The sequence below is a fragment of the Culex pipiens genome, chromosome 1 (genome assembly GCF_016801865.2).
Source record: "Culex pipiens pallens isolate TS chromosome 1, TS_CPP_V2, whole genome shotgun sequence".
Lineage (NCBI taxonomy): Eukaryota > Metazoa > Arthropoda > Insecta > Diptera > Culicidae > Culex > Culex pipiens.
This window is the reverse complement of record NC_068937.1, coordinates 25,786,588-25,808,465: the sequence shown is the minus strand read 5'-3', so window position 1 is coordinate 25,808,465 and position 21,878 is coordinate 25,786,588. Positions and strand designations below refer to the sequence as shown.

General features: G+C 38.0%; 2 protein-coding genes across 2 annotated transcripts; one reads left to right on the top strand and one right to left on the bottom strand.

Moving 5' to 3' along the window:
* Positions 1-2,279: 2,279 nt before the first annotated feature.
* LOC120413341 (uncharacterized) lies at positions 2,280-13,482 on the bottom strand. Its single transcript, XM_039574120.2, has 2 exons — positions 13,321-13,482; positions 2,280-3,451 (listed from the first exon to the last, which is right to left on the bottom strand). Exons 1-2 carry the CDS (start codon positions 13,382-13,384, stop codon positions 2,313-2,315), a joined length of 1,203 nt encoding a protein of 400 aa, XP_039430054.1. The 5' UTR covers positions 13,385-13,482; the 3' UTR covers positions 2,280-2,312.
* Positions 13,483-13,702: 220 nt separating this feature from the next.
* On the top strand, positions 13,703-15,343 carry LOC120413370 (UDP-N-acetylglucosamine transporter-like). Its single transcript, XM_039574154.2, has 2 exons — positions 13,703-13,977; positions 14,033-15,343. Exons 1-2 carry the CDS (start codon positions 13,968-13,970, stop codon positions 15,085-15,087), a joined length of 1,065 nt encoding a protein of 354 aa, XP_039430088.1. The 5' UTR covers positions 13,703-13,967; the 3' UTR covers positions 15,088-15,343.
* Positions 15,344-21,878: the final 6,535 nt, after the last annotated feature.

The following is a 21,878-nucleotide window of genomic DNA, read 5'->3' as shown; positions in this document are numbered from 1 at the left end:
AGAAACACGTGAACTTTGAATTGAAAAGAATTAAACAGAGCCGAAAGGTTTTTTTTTCAAAATTTGTTTCGAGCTATTTATCAAATCAGCAACATGAAGTAACACATTAGCATTAGACCAATACTTGGTGAGATATCTAGATTTTTAAGCAAGGATGGCGTTACGAATGGTGCACGCCCGAATTGTCAAAATCGCTCAGTGGTACCAACATGACAAAAAAGCGTGGCTGTCATGCCATGGTACTCTTTTTTGTCATGTTGGTACTTCTGAGCGATTTTGACAATTCGGGCGTGCACCATTCGTAACGCCATCCTTGCTTAAAAATCTGGATACCTACAACCTCTGAAAGAAAAAAAAATGAAAAAAGAATATTTTCAGATTCTTAAGGCTAGTACGGAGCTCGGAAGAAACGCAAAACTCCGCATAACATGCCTAAGTCAAATGCCAAAATTTAAAGGACGGATTTTGGTTTTTTGCTTTGAATAAACATGGCAATATTTAAGAAATAAAAAAATTGAAATCACTTTTTTCAATTTTTCAATTTGAGATGTGTAATATTTTGTAAATGTTTAAACATTTTGTAAATTTAAAAATTTAAAAGTTCGAGTTCAAAAATTTAAAAATTTATTTATTTTAAAATCGAACAGTAAAAAAATTGAGAGTTTGAAAATTAATGAATATAAAATTTAAAAATTTATTAATTCAAGAATTTAAAAAAAATCGAATACAAGAACTGAAGAATTTAAAAATTTAGGGATTTAAGAATTTGAAGAATTTAAGAACTTTCAGAATTTAAGAATTAATTTATTTAAGAATTGAAAAAATGAAAGTTTAAGAATTAAGTAATTTTTAGAATTTTTCAATTTAAGAATTTAAGGATTTAAGAATTTATGAATTTAAGATTTTAAGAATTTAAGAATTGAAGAATTTAAGAATTTAATAATTTAAGAATTTTATATTTTAAGAATTTAGGGATTTAAGAATTTTGAGAAGTTAAGAATTTAATAATTTTAGAATTTAAGAATTTAGCAATTTGAGATTTTGAGAATTTAAAAATTTAAGAATTTAAGAATTTAAGAATTTTAGATTTTAAGAATTTAAGGATTTAAGAATTTTAAGAATTTAAGCATTCAATAATTTAAGAATTTAGCAATTTGAGATTTTGAGAATTTAAAAATTTAAGAATTTAGGAATTTAAGAATTTAAAAATTTAAAAATTTAAGAATTTTAGATTTTAAGAACTTAGGGATTTAAGAATTTTAAGAATTTAAGCATTCAATAATTTAAGAATTGAGGAATTTGAGATTTTGAGAATTTAAGAATTTAGGAATTGAAGAATTTAAGAATTGTAGAATTGAAGAATTGAAGAATTTAAGAATTTAAGAATTTAAGAATTTAAGAATTTAAGAATTTAAGAATTTAAGAATTTAAGAATTTGAGAATTCAAGAATTTAAGAATTTAAGAATTTTAGAATTTAAGTATTTAAGAATTTAAGTATTTAAGAATTTAAGAATTTAAGAATTTAAGAATTTAAGAATTTAAGAATTTAAGAATTTAAGAATTTAAGAATTTAAGAATTTAAGAATTTAAGAATTTAAGAATTTAAGAATTTAGGGATATAAGAATTTAAGAATTCAAGAATTTAAGAATTTTGGGATTTAAGAATTTAAAAAAATTAAGAATTTAAGAATTTAAGGATTTAATAATTTAAGAACGTACGAGTTGAACCAGCCTCCGGCTGAAAAACTCTATAATAAAGAATAAAAAAAGAATTTAAGAATTTGAGAATTTAAGAATTTAAGAGTTTAAGAATTTAAGAATTTAGGGATTTAAGAATTTAGGAATTCAAGAATTTAAGAATTTAGGGATTTAAGAATTTAAAAAAAATAAGAATTTAAGAATTTAAAAATATAAGAATTTTAGAATTCAGGGATTTAAGAATTTAATAATTCAAGAATTGAGGAATTTGAGAACCTAAGAATTTTGAAATTTTGGGATTTCAGGAATTTTTTCAGAATTTAAGAATTTTAAAATTTATGAATTTAAGAATTAAAAAATTATAAAAATTAAAGAAATTAAATTTTTTCATAATCTTATAATTTATTTTTTTTAAATTTTTTAGAATGTTTTTTTTCTTTTAATTTTTGATTTTCAATGTTAATTTTATCATTTTTTTAACTGAGTTCAATTTAAAAAAAAGAGAATGCTTAACATGATATTTTCAACAGTTTCGGATCAATAAAGAACACCAACTCTTTCAACGAATAAGCATTATATTCAATTCAAATTCCCCTCCCCTTTGCCATCGTTCCTACTTGCGCCTCACGAACCGCCGCTTGGCCATAAACGTCCCCGAGGCGGCATCGGCGCCACCCCCAAGCCGCAGCACCAGACAATTCTTGGTCGAGTTGTACGACCCACCGATGAACGCCGCAAACTTGAGCAACTCCACCTTGCTGATGGCGAGCCCGTTGTGAATCTGCTCCACGTCGATGGTTCCGTTCTCGAGGATGAACGCCAACGCGAGGTAGTACGTGAGCGCTTTGTGTTCGGTGTATCGGGTTTTGGTGAGTTCGTGGGAGTTGATTTGGGAGAAGCTTTGCTTGATTTCTTTGTCGAGCTGCTTGGAGAAGGGGGAGAGTTCCTGCTTGCGCAGGAGGCGACCCTTAGACGAGAGGAGACGAACGAGCGCGTCCATGAAGAGGGAAATCTGGAGCGTTTCGATGCCCTGCTTGGAGTCGGGTTCCTTGCACTGGAGCACCGATTTGACCTTGTTGGTGAGGTAGACGTTCGCCAGCTCCAGCGTGTCGGGTTCCTTCTCCAAAAAGCCGAGTCCAACCTGCTTGAGATGAACGAGCAGTGACTTCGGAATCAGCTGGTCCAGCACGTACAAATCAGCAGCCGTTTTCGCATCCGGATTCCTCGGCGGCTTCATACTGGCCAGAATGAGTTCGCCCTCAACGCGACTCTTGGTGAACTCACTATCGTCTAAGAACTGCGACTCGTCGTACTTCTCCATCATGCTCTGAATGCTCTCATTCGCCACATCAATGTTCGCATCGGCCCGCTCGATCCGCTCCAGCGCCTGCATCGCGACCTTCCCGCCAAACTTCCTCATCGCCGTCTTCGAGTGATCCTCCTCCCGGAACTTGTTCTTGTTATCATCATAGCACGCATTCAACATCGTACACTCTTCCAGCTGAATCAGCCGCATCTTGCCGCTCTTCCGGTTCCGGATCGCCACGTAACTGCGCATCAACTCCGTCGGCAGACCTTCGCCCACGTAACCCCGGTACACCTGCTGATCGCAGCCCACCACCACCATTCGGGACGAGGTGGAGGATGAATCGTCACCGGATTTGGCGGCCGCTTCGCGATTAACGTCCACCGCGCGGAAGCTCTGGATGCGGCGGTCCTTCTTGAAGCTCATCTCCGCATTTTGGAAGTTTACTGTGTGAGAGAATTTTTTAGAATTGTAGAATTACATTCGATTAGTAGGTATATCTTTTTTTTAAATTTGTTAACACCAATAAATATGCTAGCCTAAGTTTAAATTAATTTCTTCGTCTTTTTGGTTATGTCTATAACATTACCACTGCACACACCAATTTTTTTTTGCTGAAATTCAGAAAAGTTTTACTGAAAATTCATCAACTAAAATTTCAGTAAATGATTCAGTAATTTAGATTTGCTAAATTCCCATTTAACTGACATTTGTCACTTTGACAGATAGTTTACTAAAATTTCACTAAACTTGTTGTCAAAACAACTGAAATTTCAGCAAAAGAAACATCATATTATTTTGCTGAAAATTCAGTAATTTTCTTGTGTCAGTTTGACAGATCATTTGAAGAAGTTTCTGCAATCATTGCTGGTATTTCAGGTATTACTGCGGGCGTTAATAATTAGAGCTCACGCGCGGCGATATGACCGAAGATAATGGTCGCATGACAGCCGCATGACAACCGCAGAACAAATTTTTGGCTGTTGTCAAAGGATGCCTTGAGTTTTCAGCTGACTTTTTGGAAAATATTAAAAACAAACCAAGTTGACAGCCAAATCAATGCAGAATTTCAGTTCAACTTGCTGATTTTTAACCTGCTCAAGTTAGTCACTCACAGCGATTGAGAAACGTGATTTTATCTCGCAATAAGCAATATAAAAAATTATTTAAAAAACTGTTATCAATTCATTTATTTTATCAATCCTCCAAACCTAGAAAAAACAGGTGGTTAGCATCGGGGCGTTTGTTATTCATATTTTTCTTCATTTTCTCTCGGCGGCATCCAAACAATAAGTCATAAGTGACATTCCAGTTTGACAGTTGTGCAGTTACTGATTTTACAGCAATGTTTTTATTTATTGCCGAATCTCAGCCGAATTCAGTTATTTATTTTGTGGTTTGGTTGAGCGTTTTAGCAGAATGCATTACTATGAATACAAAGAGACGAGTTCTCGGGTTTGTTTTCAAAAGGTCGTAAGCGCCAGTTGTTCAAAATTGAGTTTTTGGCACGGTTGCACTCTTCTAACGCACTACTAATGATCTACTCGAGCAGAATTTCCAAAAAAAATAAATTTAAACAAAAATATCGCCCGCATATAAAAGGTCGAATGTGCTTTTCATACGGAGAAGTCACATACGTCCTTGGTGATGCAAGGTCGTAAGTACTGATAATTTCGAAAATGTACTTACGCTCATAGAAAAAGGACGTAAGGTCAGTTTTAATTGCTTTATGATTATGCGCACATGAGTTTTAACGAAAAATGATGAAAATTTGGCATCCCGTTAAAAACATTGCGCTGATTATATGACTTAAAGGATGCGCGAAGAATATTTTCCAATTTGCCAGCCAGCAAAACCCAGTTTCAGTCATTTATTCCGGAAGAGACGGCTAGCTTCCCCCAAAATCATCATTTTGTGTGGCAGCCTAAACCAACACAAAATCAAGTTGCATAATCTGTTCAGGAACAAGCGATAATGACCGCATCCATCTTATCACGCATAAACGCCCTCTCAAAACTCCAGGAACCCCGAGTTCTTCAAGGTCCTATAGACCACTGAAGAAAAGATAAACAAATCAGTGGTAATTCGTCATTTTGTTCGTGCTCTCAGCTAGCGTATGAGCCAACGCGAGAGAGGGAGAATAAAATCTGTCAGTTGGACCTTTCTCCCCTGCGATGTTTTCTCCCAATCTCCTCCAAAAACACAAAACATCGACTGCCCTCATTGCGGGGGGTGTTGAAACGATGTTCAAAATAATAATGTTTGATTTAAATGTGGTTTAGTCATAAAATAAATAAATTTTGCCAATGGTCGTATTGTCATTCTTACTCAAAAAATGTCCCAAGTACAGGGACGTATGAGACAATTTGCTCATGTAAAAGGTCGAATCAACCTGGTGTGGTAAAACAAGGCTAAAACACACATTAATTGTTAAAAAAATTAATTCACTTGATATGACAACCATAGCTTATAGTCAAAGCAATGATTTTGACTAAAAATATGCCCTTGAAACCCACTTACATATAAATAAGAATTAAAATAATGGTCGAAAACTTGTTCATCGGTTTTCTCCACTTGAGGGGTTTGGCTCTTACGACGTTTTGAAAACTAACCCGAGAGTTGTTCCTTTTAATTCCGCTATATATTTTTAATATCTTGACAGATACGTATTTCGTCTACTACTTGCAGACTTCATCAGTGTTCTCTTCTGTTGGCGAGAACAGAACACTGATGAAGGCTGCAAGTAGTAGACGAAATACGTATCTGTTATTTATTTTACTGAAATGGCAATCCAAAATTTGATGTGCACCTTTTTTGTGTGAAAAGTCCAATAACGAAGGGTAGTTTTTATGATAGAGTGTAACCTACAACTTTGCCCAAGACACCAAATTAGAGACTTGTGGACGACTGATGTTTTCGTTGTCCGAAGTTTCAGAAAATTGATTTATTTCTTTTACAACTTGTTTTTTTTTTCAAACTTAATTTTTGTTTTGGTTTTTTGACGTTTGTCTGCTTTCTGGGCTAAGGCCCAATTATCGAGCGACCAGTTAAAAAGCAGCCCAGTTACCGAACAACTACTGTAAAACTTAGAAAAAAGCATTAACAACTTTAAATTTTCAAGCAAAGAAACTCATATATTCAAAAATTCATTTGAATAAAAAATCTTTTAATCAATATATCTTCTTCTATTTATATAAAAAATTTCGACGGTTTTGTTCGAACGCGAATCAGTTCAATACGGAGCGTCGGATCGAGGTGCTCTTTGTTGCGTTGGGTTCGTATAAGCCCAAGGAAGGTTCTTACGCCAAAAAGTTACAACTTTGCCCACTCTGGAACCGATTCCGGAAAATCTGCAGATTGTATGGGAAAAGTTACGTGAACTCAAATTTAGATCACAGGAGGCTGAATTAGCAAACAAGCAAGAAACGTCAGGAAACCAAAAAAGGGCAGGACGAAGTTTGCCGGGAAGAGCTTGTATATATATAAAAAATTTCGACGGTTTTGTTCGAACGCGAATCAATTCAACACGAAACGTCGGATCGAGGTGCTCTTTGTTGCGTTAGGTTCGTATAAGTTCAAGGAAGGTTCTTACGCCAAAAAGTTACAACTTTGGCCACTCTGGAACCGATTCCGGAAAATCTGCGGATTGTATGGGAAAAGTTACGTAAACTAAAATTTAGATCACAGGAGGCTGAATTAGAAAACAAGCAAGAAACGTCACGAAACCAAAAAAGGGCAGGACGAAGTTTGCCGGGAAGAGCTTGTTCAAATATAAAAAATAGATTCAAATTCTAAAATTAGAAAATGAAAAAAAATATTCAAAAATTAAAAACAAAATTTAAAACTATTTTTTAAATTAATGAATTTAAGAATTCGAAAAAAAGAAAATTTAGAAATGTAAAACTTATGAAAATCATAAATTAAGAAGTTTAAGAAATAAATTTAATTCAAAAATAATTGAAAATGTTGGAAGTCTTTAATCGAAACACGACATCTTTATTCTTTTCAAATATTTAGTCGCTAGCTTAAAATATGATTCAAAAAAAATATTTTTTTCAATTTTGTGAAACTGCGAATTATTCAATTTAAGAATGTAAGAATACACACTTAGATTTTTTTTACCGAATTCGGTAAAGTTTGCCAAATTTTCAACTGCTGAACAGTTCGGTAAACCGACAATTGGGTCCTAAAATGAAGCTTAGATTGCTGATATTATTGTGTACAGTGATAAAGCTTATTTTTCTGAGTACAATGACCCTTTGTACGACCACAAAGAGTTTAAAATGGATTTTTAAATCAATTTTGAAAAATTAACCTCGCGGTCCTTCTTGACAGAAAAGGTCCTACTTGAAAGCTCGTTCCAAGGGGACCATAGTTGATCCATCGAAAAAATGTTGTTTTGTCAAAAAAAAATTGTATTAAAATGAAAAAAAGTGATCAGAAATGGTTTTTAATCGTGTTTTTTACCGTTGCACATAAAAATTGACATCGGGCTTTAGTACCCAATTTACGAATTCCGTAAAAACATACCGAAATTCAGTAATGAAGATCATGTTTGTTCATCGTACAACCGCAATTCGGAGAAATTTTGTTCATTTTGACAGATGGCTTACCGATCTAAACTTTACCGGTTTTTCTACTACCGAATTCGATAAAAAATCAAAGTGTGTAGGAATTTCAAAAATTTCGGGATATAGAAACTAAGGGTTTAAGAATTAAAGAATCCATATTTTTTTCAATTTTTAATTTAATATAAGAATTCAAAATTTATTTTTTCAATTTCAATTGTGTTTTTATTAGAATTTAACAGTTCTGTTCCAGGATGTTACATTTGCAATTCAGAGATTTGGAGAACCTTTCAACTGAGATCAATTCATAAGCCTTTGCAGGGAGGATACATATTTCTGCGTTTAGATTTTGCTAACTGGGTGTTCTTTTAGGGAAAATAAATTTTGAGAAAAAACCCTAGATCTAAGTTTGGCTTAAAAACTAATATCACAGTTATTGACGGAGGAGTGCTTCGATGAGCGGATTCGTTGACATCCCACACGAAGTCCTGAAGGTTCTCGTTGCCCTTTCGATGCTTGCGTCGATGGTGTCGACGCCGGCCAGCTTGTGTAGATCGTCGGTCGGGTACCACGGGTCCAGGTTGTGCACCATCTTGAGCAGCTTGTTCTGCTTCACCTGGAGTCGCTTACGGTGCGATTTGGCGCAGTTGCCCCAGACCGCAGCAGCGTAGGTCAGCATTGGACGGATGATGCACTTGACAACGAGCGACTTGTTCTTGATGCTCAGCTTCGACCGCCGATTCAGCAGGGAGTAGAGCGCTTTGGTGGACCGATCCACCTTCCCGATGATGTAGTTCACGTGCTTGTCGTACTTTAGCTTCTTGTCATGCACCACTCCCAGGTACGTGACATCATCGTCCCACGTTGCAGGCTGGCCGTTGACGCTGATCGATCTGCGGGGAAGGTGCCGAGCAGCACGCCTCCTGGTGAAGAATATGGACTGGGTTTTCCCAGCATTCAGCTTGATGCGCCACTTCCGCTGAAACTCCTCGAGGTTGTTCTGTGCCGCTTGTAGGTGGGTGACGACGATCTTCGGGTCCTTATCCGATGCCAAGTATGCAGTGTCATCCGCAAAGAATGCGTACGACACTCCATCGATCATCGGCACGTCGGAGGTAAGGATGTTGTAGAGAGTCGGGCTCAGCACTGATCCTTGGGGCACGCCGAAGGGGATGTTGTGGACGGAGGAACGCTCGCCATTCACCGTCACCGTAAACGACCGCTTTGTCAGGAACGACTCGACGATCTTGACCAGGAACGGCTGGAGGTTCGAGCGGAAGAGCTTGTAGACCACGGCGTCCTGCCACACGGAGTCGTAGGCCTTTTCGACGTCGAGAAGGATCATGCCGGTCGACTTCCCCGCCAGGAAACCGCGCTTCACCATCTCCGAGATACGGGCGAGTTGGTGCACCGTTGAGTGCCCCGGCTTGAAGCCGAACTGCTCGTGTGGGATGAGTTGCTCCGTCTCCAGGTGACGGTTTATCCGGGCGAGGATCACCCGTTCCAGGAGTTTGCTCAGGCTGCTCAAAAGGCTGATCGGGCGGTAGTTACCTGGATTGGTTATGTCCTTGTTCGCCTTTGGGATGGCGATCACGTTCGCGTGTTTCCAGCCGGCCGGAAAGTAGCCCAAGGCCAGGCAAGCGTTGAAGATTTTGGTCAGGACGACCAACCCTTTTCTTGGCAGCTGCTTGAGGCACGTATTCCGGATTCCGTCTTGCCCAGGAGACTTCCGGTTTTTGAGCGTGCGGATGATCGCCTTGACCTCTTTCGGCTTGACAAGGGCGGCCGGAGGCACGGGAGGAGTTGTCGCTCGGATGTGGCCAAGCGCGTTCTCCACAGCGGCCGATGTTTCGGGATCACCTGGTTGCTCGTTGTTGTGGGCAGCGGCGAATGCACTCGCGAGCGCTTCGGCTTTCGCTGAAGGGCTCGCTACGAGGTCTCCGTTGACGTTCAGCGGGGGGCTGTACTTGACCGTGTTCCGGAGGTTGCGGGTAAGCTTCCAGAACTTGTTGCTGCCGTTGTCCAGCGTCCTTAGCAAGGTGCCGAAGTTTTTGTAGCGGTGTTCGGCGCTTTTGGTGCTGATGACGTTGTTCAGGTGGGTCACCACCGCTCCGATGAGCGGGTCCCGTCTTCGGATGAACTGTCTACGCCGCACGTTCCTCAGCCGGATTAGCAGCTTCAGCTCGTCGGGAATGTCCTTCTTCTGAGGTAGGATCCTACGCGAAGGGACAGCGGCTTCCTCAGCTGCTTTGAGGATGGCGGTGAACTTGTCGATGGCGTCGTCGATTTTCTCCGAGCGATCCAGATCGTTGATCCAGCTTGCGTTAAGGTCGACCTCCCGCTCGATCGAGCGAGCAAATGTGCTCCAGTTCGCTCTGTCGAAGCATCGGACGAGTCTTCCAGCCGGGGCGACTGGAACGTCAGCGTCGATCGTAAAGGTGACCGGCAGATGGTCCGACGACAGTTCGACGTGCGTTATCGGCTTCGACATCTGCACCAGGTTGTTTGAGATGACCAGGTCCAACGTGGAAGGCCTCCCTCGTCCAGCGGGGCAGCGGGTGGGAGTATCCGGAGCGTGTATGTAGATGTCCTTGGACTCGTACTCTTGGTGCAGTATTTGTCCTGCCTTGTTGGCCCTGGTGCAGTTCCACATCCTATGCCGCGCGTTCAAATCACCCACCAGGAAGACTGACCCATCGATGCTGCTGAGCTGCCGTATTTCACGTCGGAACTGACAAAGCGTTGCCCTGCGGGTCGAGCCAGGGTAGTAAACAGCAACGATGTTCACTGGTGCGGGATCCACATTGATCGTGACCCCAACGGACTCGATTGCCCGGGTCGAAGTTTCGAGCTTGGAGTACTTTATCCCGTTACGCACCAGAAGTGCAACTCCTCCCCCTCGAGCAGCATCCGGCGAATTACGGTCCGCGCGAACAATGGTGTAGTTTTCGTGGTACACCGAGTTGTTGAGCTGCAGCCAGGTCTCCGTGATTGCAGCGATGTCGATTTTGTGAGCTTCGAGGAAGTGGAAAAATTCCACAACTTTGTTGCGGATGGAACGGCAGTTCCAATTCATCACCTTCAGCGAGCTAAGGTTGGCCATTATAAACAAACTTGATAATGAGCTCGCTGAGGGCGAGAAATTGCATGGCTTTCGACTGGCAATTCGAAAGCCTAGTGAAGAGTTCACTGGCTAGGCTCATGAACTCTTCAACGGTAAATAAGTTTGACGACTCGGGTTGGCCCTGCACGGCTTGCGAGTACGAGACCCCAGGATTCGCGATGCTGCCGAGCAGTTGGCTCAAGTTACCACCCAGTGGCTTGGGGACAGGCGCATGAACTACAAACACCTTCGGAGCGTTGCTTCTGCCGGCGGGACTCGTCTTCTTCTTGACCTTCAAGTCCTGCAGGTACTTAAGGCGGGTGGGGCAACCCTTGTAGTTCACTGTGTGGTTTTGGCTGCAGTTAGCACAGCGGATTTGTGAGCGGTCGTCGTTGACCACGACGTCGGCTCGCGCGGGGAGTACGCATGCGGTCGTCTGGTGGCGCTCGCCACACTTCACGCACTTGGCCTCCAGATGGCAGTTTCTCATCCCGTGCCCGTACTGCTGGCACCGGAAACATTGGACAACATCCGACTTCTTCTTGGAGTAGTGCCTCCAGCGAACGATGACGTTGAACAGGGCCTTGATCTGTTGCAGCTCCTGGAGTTTCACCGTTCCTTTCTCGAACTGCAGCAGGTACAGCGCGTAGTCGCCGTGTTTCGACTTCCCCATCTGGCGGACGCTGGTAGGGCGCAGAAAAACACTTTCGAGTTCCAGTTTCACGTCTTCGACGGGGAACACAGGCAGCCCGGAAAGAACAATTTTTACCGGTGTTTCGTCGCTGGTTCCGTGTGTATAAAACTGGACGTCGGAATTTTTCAATGTACTCACCACAGCAGTGAAGTGAATTTTAGTCGACACCCTGATCTGGATGTAGCCTTTGTTTACCCGCAGGATGTAGTCGTCGATGCCCAGCTGGGTTGTTGACAAAAGCCGGTTGAGTGCCGGGACACTGGAACCGTAGACAAAGATCGGCGGACATCTCACCTTGGTGGGTACAAGAACCGGGTTTTTCACAACACTACCAACGGCAGCACCACTACCAGCGGCAGCAGTTTCCCCATCGCCGCCATTGTTGTTGTTCTCCTCATCGTCGCCGGAGATGTCGAAGTCGAGCGCGTCGTACTGGTTAAACGTCGGGAAACCACCAGTGCCTCCTCCGGGTTGGGTGCCAGGACGATGATTGTTGAGCTGGTCCGAAGTCGACGAGATTCCGCCGAGCGAATTTCTTCGATGGCGTCTTGAAAGCGGGGTCGTCGCGGCGATTTCCTGCTGCTGTTTGCGGACCTTTTTGTAATTCACCCGCTGCAGGATCTGCGACGAACTGTCCCGTGCGGGTGAGCCTTCGCCGGGTAGCGGCGGCGGCTTGGGCTGCTTTCTTTTCCCCAGGGTGCTGGCGAACACACCGGGAGCGGTAATAAATTAACTTTTCGCGAGAGCTACTTATTCGACACGATGTTAGCACGCCGAAGGTGACAGCTCGAATGAGAATTCAAAATTTAAAGACAGAGAAAAAATTAATTCTCGATTAAATTTTCAAAAGGTCCTATCTGCATAGGAAACCCATGAGGGATAGGTTGTTTTGAAAATTTAATCTAGAATTCAGTAATTAAGAGTTTAAAATTCATAGAATTTAAGTATTTAAAAATTTGATCATGATTTTTTGGAATCTAAATTTTGTCACGTTTTATATATATTTTTTTACTTTTTAATATATTTTTTAATTTTTTTTTGGAAATTTCGCATTACAAATTATGTTTTTTTTATTTCAATCCTGGAATGGAACCTGCATTGATTGAGTGCCTCTTAATTCAAATATATTCGAAGTAGTAAAATTCAAAAACACTCAACCCCCGGTGGTTGGCCAATTTCCATTTGAAACTTTTTAAGTTTGTAACCCCGTTGGTTGGTCAAAGTCAAACTAAAAAGTGACGAACTGTCACTTTTTGCACGGCGCTCACGCACACTATCAAAACAGACGTTTAGTAGTGTGTGTGAACTTCGTGTAAACGGGGTGTCAAACTAATCTGTATCAATATTACCTAAAGTGATGTTAAATACTGATGTTAAATAAATACGTTATTCAAAGTTATTCCGGTAATGTCTACGGGATTAATCCTCTACAACGTAACCCCGCCTCTAGACGGGCTTCGATTTAAAAAATCGAAACCCGTCACACTTGAAATCCTACCACTTCTCCCCCCCATTACGCCTAGAGTGGTGCGTGTCTCGACTGAGCTTTGTTGCTTTCGACCACGAACAAACATAAATTAATCAAAATAAAAACAAATTAAAATACTTAAAAAAATAAATAAGAAAAACATAAAACAAGAGAAGTAAAATTTTTCGTAGAGCAAAAGTTGGTCAAAATGTTCCCTTAAACACGGGAAGAATAAAAAATTTCGAAAAAAAAATTGGGCAATAGAGGGTTAATATCATAACTTTTCTCCAGGTTTTCGAATGTTTACTGTAAATTAATTTAAGCCTTCAAATCTGGAGCAACATTTGAAAGGGGCGGTACGACATTGCTCTTACGGCCTTTCATTACACGCGTTTAAATGGGACGAAAGGCCGTAAGAGCAATGTCGTACCGCCCCTTTCAAATGTTGCTCTGGAAATAAGTATGAGAGCTAAAGAACTTACACAAAATCGGATTGTCCCGTCCGGGCTCCACCTGCACAATATCGGAAATCTGAGACGTTTGCATTGCTAGTAAACTTTTAGTTTTTCCTTAAATTCCACAAATTAAAAAGAATCCGAAACAAAAAATCGTGCTCCGACCGCACCTGCCCTCACAACACCACGCGCGTTTTGTTTTTATTTTGATTGCGATTTGACAGTTGCCACTGGGGATGCTCAAGATTTTTTTGTAACTCAATCAAGCGGGCTAACATCACGCTTTCGCACTGCATTACCGACCGGTTTGCGGAGAAACGTCAACCGGGGTCGCAATCAAAACAAAACAAAATCAACGATTGATCCTGTCTCACTCTTTCTACGGGATCTTTGCGACACGGTTAAGCGAGACAGCAAGCCGGAGATGCAATTCTGTCAACGTAATCAAAAAATTCTGAAGATGGTTTTTAAACAACTTTAAACGAGACGAGTTTCGATTTATTTTTAAGTGGTTTAAGCACGATTTGATAGCTTAAGTAGTTAGTTTCAGCGATTGTGACACGCAAGGAAGAGATGAAATCGTTTAGACAGTGAATAACCTTCGTTTAACTTGAAATTGGAACGATTCCAAGTAGGGAGCAAAGAAAACTGGTTTTGACCAAATTCGCACCGCGATGGCACCGAGTAAGAATTTGCTAATTTTGTATGTTATGTGACTAATCGGGACACTTGTTCACAGAGCCCAACAACAGCAACCTGAAATATCTGAGCCTGGTGACGCTGACCCTGCAGAATGCCATCCTCGGCCTCAGCATGCGTTACGCCCGGACCCGGCCCGGCGACATGTTCCTAAGCTCGACGGCCGTCGTAATGGCCGAGGTGGTCAAGCTGGCCACCAGCCTGGTGCTGGTCTTCCTGGAGGAGGGCAAAAGCGTGCTGCGGCTCAAGGCGACCCTGCACAACACAATCGTGAAGCAACCGATGGACACGCTCAAGATCTGCGTTCCGTCCTTCCTGTACATCCTGCAGAACAACCTGCTGTACGTGTCCGCTTCCCACCTAGACGCGGCCACCTACCAGGTCACGTACCAGCTGAAAATCCTGACGACGGCCGTCTTCGCCGTGATCATCCTCCGCAAGCGACTCCTCCCAACGCAGTGGGCCGCCCTCGTGGCCCTGGTCATCGGCGTGGCCAGCGTCCAACTGGCGCAAACCGACTCCAGCGGAACCGCCGCTTCCCGCCAACAACAAATGCCCGGCGAACCCGAGCAAAACCGTCTTCTCGGCTTCAGCGCCGCCCTCGGCGCCTGCTTCCTGTCCGGCTTCGCCGGAATCTACTTCGAAAAGATGCTCAAAGGCGCCGACATCTCCATCTGGATGCGCAACATCCAACTCTCGCTGCTCTCCCTCCCCTTCGGCCTGCTCACCTGCATCGTGAACGACGGCTCCAAACTCTCCGCCAACGGGTTCTTCTTCGGCTACGACGGCTTCATCACCTACCTAATCATCCTGCAGGCCGGCGGTGGCCTCATCGTCGCCGTCGTCGTCAAGTACGCCGACAACATCCTCAAAGGATTCGCCACCTCGCTCGCCATCATCATCTCCTGCGTCGCCTCGATGTATCTGTTCGATTTCACGCTCACGATGCAGTTCACCGTCGGCGCGGCGCTCGTCATCGGGTCGATCTTCCTGTACGGGTACGATCCGGGCGCGGCCACCGGCAAGCACAAAGTAATCAAGCTCAGCCCGGATGGCGGCCAGGACCAGGTGCGGCTGCTGGCGGAGAAGGTGTGAACACGAGAGTATTATTTGATGGCGAATTGCGCGCACTTTATTGAAAACACAAACACACACAACACGTAATTTTAAGGTGATACAATTCTAATGTTGGTTTAGAAGCAAAAACATAATGCAATCTGAGAGAGTAAGATCCCCCGTAACGTTACTTAAGGTAAGTCAGAGAGACAGAAAGGGAAGGTGTCGTTTTAGTTCTATTGTGACGTCGACGAGTTTATCGAGTTCGAATAAAGAAGAATCATAGATTTTAAAATTGTCTTTTATTTATTTTTCTATTTAACTTGTTAATTTGTCAATTTTGTCCAATTTGTCCATTCTTCCATTTTTTCAATTTTGATCCTTTTGTCCGTTGACTTGACTTGACTTGACTTGACTTGACCAAAATGACCAAAATGACCAAAATGACCAAAATGACCAAAATGACCAAAATGACCAAAATGACCAAAATGACCAAAATGACCAAAATGACCAAAATGACCAAAATGACCAAAATGACCAAAATGACCAAAATGACCAAAATGACCAAAATGACCAAAATGACCAAAATGACCAAAATGACCAAAATGACCAAAATGACCAAAATGACCAAAATGACCAAAATGACCAAAATGACCAAAATGACCAAAATTACCAAAATGACCAAAATGACCAAAATGACCAAAATGACCAAAATGACCAAAATGACCAAAATGACCAAAATGACCAAAATGACCAAAATGACCAAAATGACCAAAATGACCAAAATGACCAAATGACCAAAATGACCAAAATGACCAAAATGACCAAAATGACCAAAATGACCAAAATGACCAAAATGACCAAAATGACCAAAATGACCAAAATGACCAAAATGACCAAAATGACCAAAATGGCCAAAATGACCAAAATGACCAAAATGACCAAAATGACCAAAATGACCAAAATGACCAAAATGACCAAAATGACCAAAATGACCAAAATGACCAAAATGACCAAAATGACCAAAATGACCAAAATGACCAAAATGACCAAAATGACCAAAATGACCAAAATGACCAAAATGACCAAAATGACCAAAATGACCAAAATGACCAAAATGACCAAAATGACCAAAATGACCAAAATGACCAAAATGACCAAAATGACCAAAATGACCAAAATGACCAAAATGACCAAAATGACCAAAATGACCAAAATGACCAAAATGACCAAAATGACCAAAATGACCAAAATGACCAAAATGACCAAAATGACCAAAATGACCAAAATGACCAAAATGACCAAAATGACCAAAATGACCAAAATGACCAAAATGACCAAAATGACCAAAATGACCAAAATGACCAAAATGACCAAAATGACCAAAATGACCAAAATGACCAAAATGACCAAAATGACCAAAATGACCAAAATGACCAAAATGACCAAAATGACCAAAATGACCAAAATGACCAAAATGACCAAAATGACCAAAATGACCAAAATGACCAAAATGACCAAAATGACCAAAATGACCAAAATGACCAAAATGACCAAAATGACCAAAATGACCAAAATGACCAAAATGACCAAAATGACCAAAATGACCAAATGACCAAAATGACCAAATTGATCAAATGAAAAAAAAAATGACCAAAATGACCAAATGACCTTAATGACTAAAATGACCAAAATGACCAAAATGAATAAAATAACCAAAATGAATAAAATGACCAAAATGAATAAAATGACCAAAATGACCAAAATGACCAAAATGACCAAAATGACCAAAATGACCAAAATGACCAAAATGACCAAAATGACCAAAATGACCAAAATGACCAAAATGACCAAAATGACCAAAATGACCAAAATGACCAAAATGACCAAAATGACCAAAATGACCAAAATGACCAAAATGACCAAAATGACCAAAATGACCAAAATGACCAAAATGACCAAAATGACCAAAATGACCAAAATGACCAAAATGACCAAAATGACCAAAATGACCAAAATGACCAAAATGACCAAAATGACCAAAATGACCAAAATGACCAAAATGACCAAAATGACCAAAATGACCAAAATGACCAAAATGACCAAAATGACCAAAATGACCAAAATGACCAAAATGACCAAAATGACCAAAATGACCAAAATGACCAAAATGACCAAAATGACCAAAATGACCAAAATGACCAAAATGACCAAAATGACCAAAATGACCAAAATGACCAAAATGACCAAAATGACCAAAATGACCAAAATGACCAAAATGACCAAAATGACCAAAATGACCAAAATGACCAAAATGACCAAAATGACCAAAATGACCAAAATGACCAAAATGACCAAAATGACCAAAATGACCAAATGACCAAAATGACCAAAATGACCAAAATGACCAAAATGACCAAAATGACCAAAATGACCAAAATGACCAAAATGACCAAAATGACCAAAATGACCAAAATGACCAAAATGACCAAAATGACCAAAATGACCAAAATGACCAAAATGACCAAAATGACCAAAATGACCAAAATGACCAAAATGACCAAAATGACCAAAATGACCAAAATGACCAAAATGACCAAAATGACCAAAATGACCAAAATGACCAAAATGACCAAAATGACCAAAATGACCAAAATGACCAAAATGACCAAAATGACCAAAATGACCAAAATGACCAAAATGACCAAAATGACCAAAATGACCAAAATGACCAAAATGACCAAAATGACCAAAATGACCAAAATGACCAAAATGACCAAAATGACCAAAATGACCAAAATGACCAAAATGACCAAAATGACCAAAATGACCAAAATGACCAAAATGACCAAAATGACCAAAATGACCAAAATGACCAAAATGACCAAAATGACCAAAATGACCAAAATTACCAAAATGACCAAAATGACCAAAATGACCAAAATGACCAAAATGACCAAAATGACCAAAATGACCAAAATGACCAAAATGACCAAAATGACCAAAATGACCAAAATGACCAAAATGACCAAATGACCAAAATGACCAAAATGACCAAAATGACCAAAATGACCAAAATGACCAAAATGACCAAAATGACCAAAATGACCAAAATGACCAAATGACCAAAATGACCAAAATGACCAAAATGACCAAAATGACCAAAATGACCAAAATGACCAAAATGACCAAAATGACCAAAATGACCAAAATGACCAAAATGACCAAAATGACCAAAATGACCAAAATGACCAAAATGACCAAAATGACCAAAATGACCAAAATGACCAAAATGACCAAAATGACCAAAATGACCAAAATGACCAAAATGACCAAAATGACCAAATGACCAAAATGACCAAAATGACCAAAATGACCAAAATGACCAAAATGACCAAAATGACCAAAATGACCAAAATGACCAAAATGACCAAAATGACCAAAATGACCAAAATGACCAAAATGACCAAAATGACCAAAATGACCAAAATGACCAAAATGACCAAAATGACCAAAATGACCAAAATGACCAAAATGACCAAAATGACCAAAATGACCAAAATGACCAAAATGACCAAAATGACCAAAATGACCAAAATGACCAAAATGACCAAAATGACCAAAATGACCAAAATGACCAAAATGACCAAAATGACCAAAATGACCAAAATGACCAAAATGACCAAAATGACCAAAATGACCAAAATGACCAAAATGACCAAAATGACCAAAATGACCAAAATGACCAAAATGACCAAAATGACCAAAATGACCAAAATGACCAAAATGACCAAAATGACCAAAATGACCAAAATGACCAAAATGACCAAAATGACAAAAATGACAAAAATGACCAAAATGACCAAAATGACCAAAATGACCAAAATGACCAAAATGACCAAAATGACCAAAATGACCAAAATGACCAAAATGACCAAAATGACCAAAATGACCAAATGACCAAAATGACCAAAATGACCAAAATGACCAAAATGACCAAAATGACCAAAATGACCAAAATGACCAAAATGACCAAAATGACCAAAATGACCAAAATGACCAAAATGACCAAAATGACCAAAATGACCAAAATGACCAAAATGACCAAAATGACCAAAATGACCAAAATGACCAAAATGACCAAAATGACCAAAATGACCAAAATGACCAAAATGACCAAAATGACCAAAATGACCAAAATGACCAAAATGACCAAAATGACCAAAATGACCAAAATGACCAAAATGACCAAAATGACCAAAATGACCAAAATGACCAAAATGACCAAAATGACCAAAATGACCAAAATGACCAAAATGACCAAAATGACCAAAATGACCAAAATGACCAAAATGACCAAAATGACCAAAATGACCAAAATGACCAAAATGACCAAAATGACCAAAATGACCAAAATGACCAAAATGACCAAAATGACCAAAATGACCAAAATGACCAAAATGACCAAAATGACCAAAATGACCAAAATGACCAAAATGACCAAAATGACCAAAATTACCAAAATGACCAAAATGACCAAAATGACCAAAATGACCAAAATGACCAAAATGACCAAAATGACCAAAATGACCAAAATGACCAAAATGACCAAAATGACCAAATGACCAAAATGACCAAAATGACCAAAATGACCAAAATGACCAAAATGACCAAAATGACCAAAATGACCAAAATGACCAAAATGACCAAAATGACCAAAATGACCAAAATGACCAAAATGACCAAAATGACCAAAATGACCAAAATGACCAAAATGACCAAAATGACCAAAATGACCAAAATGACCAAAATGACCAAAATGACCAAAATGACCAAAATGACCAAAATGACCAAATGACCAAAATGACCAAAATGACCAAAATGACCAAAATGACCAAAATGACCAAAATGACCAAAATGACCAAAATGACCAAAATGACCAAAATGACCAAAATGACCAAAATGACCAAAATGACCAAAATGACCAAAATGACCAAAATGACCAAAATGACCAAAATGACCAAAATGACCAAATCTGGAGTTTTTTTGAAAAGGTCCAATAAACCAAATTTTCAGTTTTTGCTTTTTGGGTGTTTTTTAAAACCCCTGATTCTAGGCGGTTTCAAAAACACCCTAAAAGCAAAAACTGGAAATTTTGGTTTATTGGACCTTTTCAAAAAAAAAACTCCAGAAATTGAGAAAATTGTTAGTTTTTAGTTTTTAGTTTTTAGTTTTTAGTTTTTAGTTTTTAGTTTTTAGTTTTTAGTTTTTAGTTTTTAGTTTTTAGTTTTTAGTTTTTAGTTTTTAGTTTTTAGTTTTTAGTTTTTAGTTTTTAGTTTTTAGTTTTTAGTTTTTAGTTTTTAGTTTTTAGTTTTTAGTTTTTAGTTTTTAGTTTTTAGTTTTTAGTTTTTAGTTTTTAGTTTTTAGTTTTTAGTTTTTAGTTTTTAGTTTTTAGTTTTTTAGTTTTTAGTTTTTAGTTTTTAGTTTTTAGTTTTTAGTTTTTAGTTTTTAGTTTTTAGTTTTTAGTTTTTAGTTTTTAGTTTTTAGTTTTTAGTTTTTAGTTTTTAGTTTTTAGTTTTTATTTTTTAGTTTTTAGTTTTTAGTTTTTAGTTTTTAGTTTTTAGTTTTTAGTTTTTAGTTTTTAGTTTTTAGTTTTTAGTTTTTAGTTTTTAGTTTTTAGTTTTTAGTTTTTAGTTTTTGTTTTTAGTTTTTAGTTTTTAGTTTTTAGTTTTTAGTTTTTAGTTTTTAGTTTTTAGTTTTTAGTTTTTAGTTTTTAGTTTTTAGTTTTTAGTTTTTAGTTTTTAGTTTTTAGTTTTTAGTTTTTAGTTTTTAGTTTTTAGTTTTTAGTTTTTAGTTTTTAGTTTTTAGTTTTTAGTTTTTAGTTTTTAGTTTTTAGTTTTTAGTTTTTTAGTTTTTAGTTTTTAGTTTTTAGTTTTTAGTTTTTAGTTTTTAGTTTTTAGTTTTTAGTTTTTAGTTTTTAGTTTTTAGTTTTTAGTTTTTAGTTTTTAGTTTTTAGTTTTTAGTTTTTAGTTTTTAGTTTTTAGTTTTTAGTTTTTAGTTTTTAGTTTTTAGTTTTTAGTTTTTAGTTTTTAGTTTTTAGTTTTTAGTTTTTAGTTTTTAGTTTTTAGTTTTAGTTTTTAGTTTTTAGTTTTTAGTTTTTTAGTTTTTAGTTTTTAGTTTTTAGTTTTTAGTTTTTAGTTTTTAGTTTTTAGTTTTTAGTTTTTAGTTTTTAGTTTTTAGTTTTTAGTTTTTAGTTTTTAGTTTTTAGTTTTTAGTTTTTAGTTTTTAGTTTTTAGTTTTTAGTTTTTAGTTTTTAGTTTTTAGTTTTTAGTTTTTAGTTTTTAGTTTTTAGTTTTTAGTTTTTAGTTTTTAGTTTTTAGTTTTTAGTTTTTTAGTTTTTAGTTTTTAGTTTTTAGTTTTTAGTTTTTAGTTTTTAGTTTTTAGTTTTTTAGTTTTTAGTTTTTAGTTTAGTTTTTAGTTTTTAGTTTTTTTTAGTTTTTAGTTTTTAGTTTTTAGTTTTTAGTTTTTAGTTTTTAGTTTTTAGTTTTTAGTTTTTAGTTTTTAGTTTTTAGTTTTTAGTTTTTAGTTTTTAGTTTTTAGTTTTTAGTTTTTAGTTTTTTGTTTTTAGTTTTTAGTTTTAGTTTTTAGTTTTTAGTTTTTAGTTTTTAGTTTTTAGTTTTTAGTTTTTAGTTTTTAGTTTTTAGTTTTTAGTTTTTAGTTTTTAGTTTTTAGTTTTTAGTTTTTAGTTTTTAGTTTTTAGTTTTTAGTTTTTAGTTTTTAGTTTTTAGTTTTTAGTTTTTAGTTTTTAGTTTTTAGTTTTTAGTTTTTAG